General features: G+C 49.7%; 1 protein-coding gene across 1 annotated transcript; it reads right to left on the bottom strand.

Annotated features, from left to right (window-relative positions):
• Positions 1-2,057: 2,057 nt before the first annotated feature.
• ENDOD1 (endonuclease domain containing 1) lies at positions 2,058-10,043 on the bottom strand. Its single transcript, XM_010222089.2, is given in 3 exon segments — positions 2,058-2,553; positions 2,556-3,471; positions 9,740-10,043. Coding segments are annotated over 3 exon segments (1,416 nt in total). The 5' UTR covers positions 10,034-10,043; the 3' UTR covers positions 2,058-2,347.
• Positions 10,044-10,254: the final 211 nt, after the last annotated feature.

Genomic DNA, 10,254 nt, shown 5'->3' on the forward strand with positions numbered 1-10,254 from the left:
GACCTTGGGCTGAGACAATGAGCTGCCCTCTCCCCCGCCATCCCAGCGCCTCCCCGCTGCAGAGCTGCTCCCGGCGGCGCTGCCGAGGGCTGTCGGCTGGTGTGGACGCCTCGTCGCGCCGCGCCAGCCTGCGACGCGCACGCGCGCTCCCCTGAGGCGAGCAAACAGCCTTGCCCTCGAGGAAAGGGCAGATAAGAACCAGCCAGCTCTTCCCTGCCCCCTGAACCTGGTCTCCTCTGCTGTGCCCCTTCTTTATTCAATATGAGGGAGAGAAGCCAAGTTGCCTTGTTGAGGAATGGGTTTCTGTACCTTGGGGTTTGTCACGAGCAACACAGTGCAGTGGTGTCCGCAGCACAGGAAAGAGGGAGCAGAGCTGCGTGAAGCCCTGGGGAATGGCAGTGCCGCTGTGCCCTGCTCTCCCGCCGACAGTTTCTCCTCCCATCAGCTGTGTGTGACTGTGGGGCTGGCGCTAGGTAATGGGGGGGGCTGTTCCCTGCAGAGTCCCCACACACACCCCAGCTCTGGTGTCCCAGATGTGGGGAGTGCCCAGGAGGCCCGGCTGCCATCGGAGAGGACTGCTACTTCTGGTGAAGCAGTGAAGAAGCAGGGTTGTGTCCCCTCCTGGCACGAATAAGTGCTTGTGGAAAGAGCTATGGGCTAACTAAGGAGGTTGGTATGCGAAGAAGTGCTGTCCTCTACATGTCCCTCTCACCTCTCCTTTCTCTTCACAGGCAATGATCCTCACATGAGAAAGGGGCAGCACGATCACTTTTTCCTTTCTCCATTTCCAGAAAACAAATAACGAAGATGCCCAGATCTACGAGCGGCTGGGCTGCTAGGATGCTGGTTGAGCTGGGTACTGTGAGGGCCATGCGGACCTTTCTCCTTGTCTTGGATGGCAGAAGACCTCTGCCTGCCACATTAGTGCCACAGGACTTCGAAGGGTAATTAACTTGCCATAAGCCTCCTATTCCTTTTGCCGTTTCCCTCCCGATGCCAGGATTAACTTCCTCAAAGTTCTGGGCATGACACTGGTCTGAGTCTTTAGATAACTCAGTTTGCTGGGAAGTAGCACAGCTCTAATGGGAACCACCTGCTCTTCCTAGCATGGAGTCCTGCCTCGTGGTGCAGGCTGCCTGCTTTCCTGGTGGGGTTTAGGAAAACATGTCAGCCCTGAATGTGAAAGCAGCAGAATTCCCCACACGTCTCCTCTCCCATGTTCCTTGTGTCCCTGTTCACAAGGTCTTCTAGTAGTGCTGCCAATCCAGACAAGTGAGAAAGGCAGAGCCACTTTTCCTCTGTCCTGGAGGAAAATGCAGGATCATTTTCCCCATGGGAGCACTTTCAGGGCATGCCTAAGACGGATGACTGTGATGCTGCTGCTTTCCAGCCTGGGTATCATCTTGCAGAGACCTCAGGCACAGAAACACTGTTGTGTATTTGAAGTGTCAGCTCTAAAAGGAGGCAAGACAGGTCAGTAAATGAAACATGGGCCCTTGAATTAAAGCCAAAAGCATGACTCACATCTCTTCTCCGGACTTTGGAGCAGGCCAATAGAACAAGGGCTTCGGGATTCAGACCTTTAGTGGTCACCAAAGAACAAGGAATGGTTTGGAGAAAGTGAGCTTAGTATGGCTAAGAGAACATATTTTCCCACTACATGAAAGAATTGGCAGCTGGTATTTCCTCAAAACAAGATCCATGTGACTTCAGCTGCCTTGAAAGGCCAAGGCTTGAGAACTATCAGATCAAATATCCCTGGCCTAACTCTTCCTTGGGCTCCACCAGTGGAACCCAAATGAAATGAGCAGCGCAACAAAGCAGAATTTAGCCCTATGTCCCCTCCCTGCTGCCTACCATTCCCCATCATTTACCAGCCCTCTAGTTCTTTCACCCTTAACATCCTTTTCCTTTCTCCATGATTAAAATAACCTTTGCAACTAAAACCTTCCCCTTACTACCACCTCCTCCCCAACAGGAATGTGGTTCTGTAGAGTTCATGCCAGTGCATAGGTCCCAGTGTAACCTTAGTTGGAAAGAAATAACTTTGTACCACATTAAGAGGGTATCTCCCAGAGGAAGCAACTTGACATTTGCAAATCACAGAAGCTCTGTGACCCACACTCATAAAGCTCAAACACTTTACAGTAGGCAGAACTTAAATTACAATGGTGGCATCCCTAGTGAAGTTACCTCGGCCCTCCCTGTTACTCCCCAATTTGTTCATTATTATTAATGTCACTACAATAAATATCAGAACAGAATTGACAGCATTTGGCCATGTATCTTAAAGCATCACCCACTCCTCTTCCACTTTTTGTCTTTGCATCTTTGATTTTTATCTTTATCAGTCATCAGAGGAGCACTTAGGGACAAATCTTTTGACTATGTGAGCAACAAGGTAGCAAAAGCCATGCACAAGGGTGCCCACGGCATCAATAACCAGTGAGAAGGTGCCGCCAATCCCAGTGGCTATGTCTTTGAGGAGGGAGGGGATGGCACAGATGGTGTAATAGGGGAAAGCAGCAAGGTGAAGGACAAATCCCACGGGATGCTCAGGATCTTGTATGTGAAAAATGCAATGTCTTGAATGATTTCCAGCAAACCCTGCAGGATGTTGATGATGACCTTCCCCACATCACAGGGGATGCTGATGAGCACCATGCTGATCTCCTTGAGGTAGAAAACCACCCCATTCCACAGGTTGTAGGCTCCATTCAGAAGAGTACTGACAACCCACTTGACCACAAACCACAGACAGCGAAACACAAATTTCACCAGCTCCACGAACACGTAGATGAGGAGTTCCAGGAGTTTGATGAAAGGGGTGGCAATGATGCCAGCCACTTTTCTCACAAAGCCATTGTCCTGGTTGTCACTTGTTCCTTCTTGCTCTCTAGAGCAGATCAGGGCAACTGCTTGCAGTATTGCTTCCATTTTGTCCTGCTTTTGGTTATCTTCCCCGCAGTTGCCCTTAAACAACTGAACTCCTGCTGGAAGCTGCTGCTCCAGCTCTCCCACTGCTAGGTCTGCCAAACTGTTTTCATCTTTCACTTTCTTCACCAGTGCTAAAGACCATCCTTCTGGAGCATCACAACACGCTGCCAGCCAGAGGGTCTCTGGCACTGACACCTTGCCATTAACTAGGACGTTGGAAGGAATTGCACCTGCAAGGAGATAGAGATGATCCTTCTTGGAGCAATGAGGGACCAGAGCCTGCTCCACTACCCTCCTGACGTCTCTGTTCCAGCTTTTGCTGAGAGATGGGCTCAGAGGGACAGCATTTGTGAGTGTGTAAGTGGCCATCTGGAAATCTTTCTCATTTAGCAAGCTGGGATTCAGCTGCCCTCTCTCATAACCAGAGGCCACATAGTCCGAGGTCAGGGCTTGATTTGCACCAAGGTTAGCCACAGAGCCAGCAACATCAGCTTCATGCACCATCTCCTGAAGGTCATTTTCTGGATCATCTATCTGAAAGAGTAAAGAGAAGATTTACTGGATGTGATTTATCTTCCTAGCAAACAATCTGTAAAATAGACCATGAGGTATATTTTCCATCATCTGAGGAACGGTGCTATGTACCGTTCCTCAGGTCACACACTGCACTCTTTCTTTGCTTTCCCTTCAGTAGTTCAGAGGTGCCTGTGCAGCACGGAGCTGTACTGCTGAGCACATAGGTTTGGGACAGGGATGCTTAGAGTTCCCCACCTTGGTCTGCAGGACAGCATGGCCTGCAGAATTTCATCAGCCCCTAGCTAAGCCGCTAAATTGTGCTTGTTCTAGAAGATATTTTGGAGAACAACAGATGGCTTGATTTAGGAGCAGCAAGGATGGTGGCAACTCCAGTTTATTAAAGCACCTACTGTTGTACCTTAAAATATGAATGAGCTGAACTTTCAAAGTCAAGCAATGAAGAAAAAGGGCATGATTTTTAAGGTTAGAGAGTCTAGAGGAGGCATTTACCTCTCTCAGTTCATTGTATAGGAAGCCAGACCCAAGCAGGGCAGCATGGCAGGTGACCTGACTCAGAGCACAGGCTCTGCAGGGAGCTCGCAGGGCGCTCGCAGCCTCGTCATTAACAGCCTGCACCTCACCCTGAAAGACCACAAACCTCTCACGGGCGACACGGGCAGGGATGCCGGCACTGCAGCTCGGATGGAATCTGTGCTATGTGCTCGTTTCCCATTCCTGAACCATGGTGTTGGAAGGAGTAATTGCTGCACCAGGCATCCCTTAATAAGCACTGGGAGCAGCAGCTCTTAAGCATCGTCGTGTGCTCAGGTCTTTCTTGGAAATCTGCTGCTCTGTCTGCCCTTATTCACTCCTTGTTTTTTGACACTGTCTGCAGCCTTTCCAGAGGGGTACATCAGACTGCAATTTTCCGCCTCAGATTAGAGGTTATGTGTATTGGTAGAAATTCAGGGGTGCAGCCAGGCTCTGTAGTCTCTGCCTCATGTGGTGTCTGCTTGAAGGCCACAGCCCTGAACTCCCAATTAAATTTGCTGTCTTTACTCCTGGCCTGGAGACTGTTTACTGCACCACATAGTATGTGTATAGGGCATGGACATGGCAGACAGTTGATACTCTGCCTGAAGCACTCTCCACTCATCCGTCTTAGCCCCTTGGCTCCTCTGTAATGCACTCGAGCAGACGGTTCCCACCATTTCTGTCCCTGAGCCCCTTCAGAAGGTTTGTACTCGCCTGGGCCCACAGCTTCCTGCCTTGTGTCTGCGTGGCTATTATGGCGAGGCCACCTTCTGCTGAGAAGGCCTGTGACAGAGGCAGTGCTAGATGGAGAGGAGCTACCTGTCACCCTTGCTGTGGAGACTGGGGGCTGCCTCTCGTTTGTTGGCCTCTCACATCACCCCTGCAGCCTGGGCCCAGGAGTGTCTCTGGACTAAGGCTGGATACGGTGCCAACAGTATCAGCCATGGCAGGGACTGCGTCTCCGCATTCACCTGCTGGGAGGTTTCTAGCACTTTTTTTTGAAGGGACTGGAGCATCTATCATATGAGGAAAGATTAAGCAAGCTGGGCCTGTTTAGCCAGGAGAAAAGAAGGCTGAGAGGAGATCTGATCAACATGTTCAAGTACCTGAGGGGAGAATGTAGGGAGGATGGGGCCAAACTCTTCTTGGTGGTGGCCAGTGACAGGACAAGGGGTAATGGGTACAAGCTGAAACACAGGAAGTTCCATCTCCATGTGAAGAAGAACTTCTTTGCTGTGAGGGTGACAGAGCACGGGAACAGGCTGCCCAGAGAGGTGGTGGAGTCTCCTTCTCTGGAGATCTTCCAAACCCCATTCTCCCTGTTCTATTGTCACGGGCCAGGGGATGCTCTGGTGCATCTAATCACACAGTATGAGCAAGGTGGAAGGGGGCACAGGCGCTCGGTCATGTCTGGGAACTGCTGCTTTTAAGCCTAATGTAATTTCTGGGCCCCCATCCACCCTTGCTCCCTCTGCAGATCAGTGCTGCGGCCCCTTTCCTGCTCCAGGTTCCTGCAGCCTTCTCGACAAATTAGAGAAAAATAACAGAGGGAGATTGAGGTGCTGCACCACAAAAAGATGCAGACCTGAGATTAGTCAGCTCTGCCTTAATGCGGAGATTCCCAGCCTACATTCAGCACAGGGTATAAACCTAAATTTCTCTGATTATGAGCCACTGCATGCAAACTTTAAGACGCCTATTAAGTAAATACGTCTCCAGGTAGCTGTTCAGCTGCAGGCTTTTGCACATACCATTGGGATGGTGTGGGTGCAATTAAAGAAGAACATGAAGAATGTGCCCTCACCTTGTTCATATATCAGAAAACAAAACCAGCCATGACATAAGGGCTGATGCTTTAGAACAACTCGCGATATGCTTTGCAGGAACGCGTGGTATTGAGCTCTCCATGCCTCCTCTGACACATCCTCAGGGGCAAGCTGTCCAGTCACTGCAGCTGATCTGCCTTTCTTTACTCAGAAAGCCTTATGTCTGTGGCACAGGCAAAGCACATCTGCATTCATGGAGTCAGCCATGAATCTACCTGTCCAAAGAACCTGTAATAGCTAAGGACGAGATCCAAGCAGACATATGAGCACCTTACTTGGGTGGATTTAAGAACAAATTAGATATCTAGATACCTGTATCTGCCTGAGTCCAACTACCTAACAGTATTATATGTGCTACAGCCCTGCAAAACACATGGTGAGGGTTGTCATTTTACACAAGGGGCAGAGGAGGATTAAGGGCATGTTTCCATTAGAGGCGACAGCCTGAAGAATTGAGGCAGGCATACAGACGTTTGCCAGCTAGTTTCAGTCAAGTGTCTTCATCTAACAACACAGGACAGTTACCTCCCGTCTTCCCTACTTCAGTACTCAGGATCCCAGGGAAATGTCAGCACCCACTCCACAGCATTTCCCTCCCTGTTGCCTCAGGCTCACTCCCATCTTTGATTGCCGTGGAGATATTTCATCTAGCCTTAGCGTGGGATTCATTTCCCAGGGATTAGGCACGCTGCGTCTTATGGTAAGGTTTCTGACGTAGGAAGTGCCGTAGAAGTACCTGTTTCTCCTGACTGACTACCAGAGATGAGAAGAGCAGTTCAGATGCAGCCCTCTGCAGTGGAAATGGTCTATGGCTGGGTGACACAAAGCCCACCTTGGTCATCTAGGTGATGCCAGTCAGTAAGTAAACAAAAGGACAAGATTCATCCTGCTTATTGTATTTTAGGATAGAAAAAGCATCTCCAGAATTCTCCGTTCCTCTCTAAGGCACAGAGAGAGGCAGACATAAATACAGTTTTTAATTGACTGATATCAGATTAGGTGAAACCCATCTAAGTAATTTGCTCTTGACCCCTGATGAAATCTGTGGCTCAGCAAGTTTTCAAACCCAAACCTGGGGCACCACATCAACACCCCCCTCATGAGACTGCCCATGTTGCTCTCTAATTTTTCACAACCTTGGTGGCTGAATTAATTCCTAGTTTCCAGCTGCCAATCAGCAGTGGGTGGTGATGACATTCCTCTCATTTCTCATCCAATTGCTGCCTCTGTGCTGCATTTGGCAGTTGTTCCTCAGACGCGCATTCCTCGGGAGGCGGGTGTGCAAGGAGGGAGGCACTGCCCTTACATCACCATCTATTACAAAAAAGCATGTGACAACCCTTAGTCACTCCTCAGGCTGCACAGAGCATTTTTATAGTGATTTCTTTCTGCTTGCTGCATCCATGCATGTGTATGCACACAAACACGTGTCACGGTGCAAGTGTGCCTGTTTGTACCTGACTATGCCTGTCTCAGGCAGGAAGATTTCCAGAAAATATCCTTTTTGGGCTATGTTGCAGAGCAGGCTTTGCAAATTGGTCCTTTTAGTGACCATCTGAGCTTCTTTAACTACCTTATTTAGCCTTGACAAGAACACGCAGAACTGGTGCAAAATCTGTTCTCCCCTTTCTCCCTTGCAGCTCCTCCATAGTGGATGCCTGAGGAATGTGTGTGTGCTCTTTTTCTTGAAAGACTTCTAGGATGGTTTTAGTCCTGATTTCTTCCTCTGACAGATTCCTCTGCCAAATTGCTTCTCCTAGTTGTCTTCCTTGAGCTGTGGCTCCTCCACTGAACCACACAGCTGCTGTCTGTCACCACATAGGTACCTCTAATTCTGTAAGGGGCGATGGGGACTCCTGCACATGCTGTAGCTGACACAGCACAGTCGTGTCATCAAATGTCACCCCTGATGTGACAGAGGTGCTTTCAGTCTCACGGCTCAGTGAAGAAATCCCCCATCCACAACACAGCTTCCTCTGGGCTGGCCGTATGGGGGCCTTTCCTTGTGGCCAAAGGCAAATGCTTAGGAAGCATTTCCATAGGTGAAGCATTTTTTACCCAAAACTCTCTGGTCCTCACAAAAACTTGTATCATCTTGCCTGTCTGGTTGCATGTGGTTGGAGTATATCCTTCCAGATAAGGACAACCGTGTCATTTAAGGGTTGTTCTTGAGTTGAAAAAGAACAAAATGAGCAAGCAAGAGTGAGAAGGAGGAAAGAATCCAGGGGACTTTTCTTGTTCAGCAGAGGTCAGAGTACCTTGCTCCAGGGGAGAAAAAGCCTCAAATCCCGCAGTTTATTCACACTGTCACTGCTCAAGATGGCCTAAGTCAGACCCTAGTGAAACAGCAACCCATGGGGTTACACAAGAGCCAAGTCAGAGCAGCTAAGGGTAGAGCCCAGCAGTAATTTTGCGGCTCAGATAGATTCCTGAAGCAGGAAATACAAGAGCTGTGGCCGCAGCGTTGGCAGGTGCAATGCGGTGGCATCACCGGGTGAGGTGTAAAGAAGGAGGAGGCAGGGGCCAGTGCTGGAGACCTGCGCAGGGCAGCTGCTCTGGAGGGGCCTCGAGAGCCTCGCAGAGCAGCGCAGGGATTTGAGCCCGCGCGGCCGCAGGAGCAGCCTGGTGAGTCAGGCTGCAAGGAGGCCAGCAGGTAAGTGCCCGCGGTGATGAGGGCTGCCCGTGGCCGAGGCAGGTGGGAATGGATCCCGACCCTGCCACCCTGCCAACCTGCCGCCTCTGTAGGCAGCGCATGTTCCCCCGCCCAGGTCTGCTCTGCGCTTTAAAAATTCATCACATTTCCTCATAATGACAGAGTCTGCAAAAATGCTTCCCTCTGCTTAAAAAGAGCAAGCAGACATCTCCCATGGGCATCTGCAAAGGGAAGGAAAGCAGATCAAAAGGCCTCCAGGAACCCCTGCAATTAAAATCCCAGCTCTGAGAGCAGAGACATGGTCTAAGGTAAAGACAGGGCCTTAGATCCTTGCTCTTCACTTTCTGCAACCTTGTGGGGGGGTCATTAAAGCCTTAGTATTTCATCAGCCCAACAAGAAAACGAGCAGCAGCCGCTTGTTTGGGACGAGGATGAGCTTTGATTCTGAACACTTACAGCACCTAGCACATGAGGGCCCCGCTCACACGCTCCTCTAATACCATGACTGTTTATGGTCCGACTGAGCACCTTCATGCACTGTCATTCCTTCTCGCCCCGACAAGGGTAGCTTGGCATTTGCTACTATATTCCCCATGCTCACTGCTGAAATAACTGCAATGTTGCAAAAATCTCAGAGAAAGTGTGCTGCTTCTCCTAGAGCATAAGCAATTTTTAAGGCTTACCTTTAAGTGTAACAGCCTAAATGACTTGGTTAAACATGTCACTGAGGCTGTAGTGACATTCTCTTCATACTGCACAATTCTGACTTTTCTATTCCAGGACACAGTCATTCACTTCCCTCTCTGTGACAGAGAGAAACAACAAAAAGCTGCCATGCCAACTTGGTGAGCTACAAATGTGCGTTTTATTTCTGTGCAGTGAAGCTAAAGAGCTCTTATCGACACTGGGATCACGCTGGCAACCGAGCAAACTTCAGCTCGACACTGAAATGTTTAACCCTGTTATCCCTGACTGTGACAGCTATCCAAGCAAGACAAACACATTCTATGGGGTAAAAGATGATTTTTCTTTTCCCCTCACATTCCATAGTGCATGCAGCACTCTCTCACTTTTCAATACAAGCTCCATGGAACAAGGAACTATCCAATCACTTCCAGGCACAAAAATAAGTTGGTTGTGGTAAATTAATATTAAAAGAGGTTCCACAAGCTCTTGGCTCCTTTACAAAACCCCATCCCCAGCTAATATCTTCACCCCAGAGGAAATGTTCTCAAGGAACATAAGTTTTACAGAAAAGGAAAGGCTGACTTACCTGCGGTTCAACCAGCCAGTCCTCCTCCTCACTTTGGGCTGCTTTTGTATACTTAAAAGCTGAATAAAGAGGAATTTTGTCCTTAGTACTGTAGAGGGTTGCAAACCGTGGCTTTTTGTTGTACTGCTGACAGATTTTCACATGGAACGGCTCAGAAAATCCTTCCGGTGGGACTTGTCCAGAGAAGAACACGTTACATTCCGCAAAACCAGTTTCATCTTCTCTGACAACTCTGCCTTGGGAAAAGCCTGGGAAAACCGAAAGGCAAAGCAAAAATAAAACTGACGTCTTCATGGTCCTCTCCCTTGGGTGGGAGAAGCTCTCTGCGTCTCGGCTGGGTTCGGCAAGGGCCCTGCGCCGTGAGCCCGTGCAGCAGCGAAGCAGAGAGCGCCTGGAATGCGGGCGTAGCGTTCCAGGGAGACGAAACGTGAAACTGCCGTGTCCCCGTGGGGCAGCGGGCGCTGCCTGCGGGCGGCGCGTTGGGAACCCCAGCGTGCGCCGGGCTGCGCTGACAC

The sequence above is a fragment of the Tinamus guttatus genome, unplaced genomic scaffold (genome assembly GCF_059628265.1).
Source record: "Tinamus guttatus ecotype Peru unplaced genomic scaffold, ASM5962826v1 Tinamus_guttatus_pri_ptg000150l, whole genome shotgun sequence".
NCBI classification, from domain to species: Eukaryota; Metazoa; Chordata; class Aves; order Tinamiformes; family Tinamidae; genus Tinamus; species Tinamus guttatus.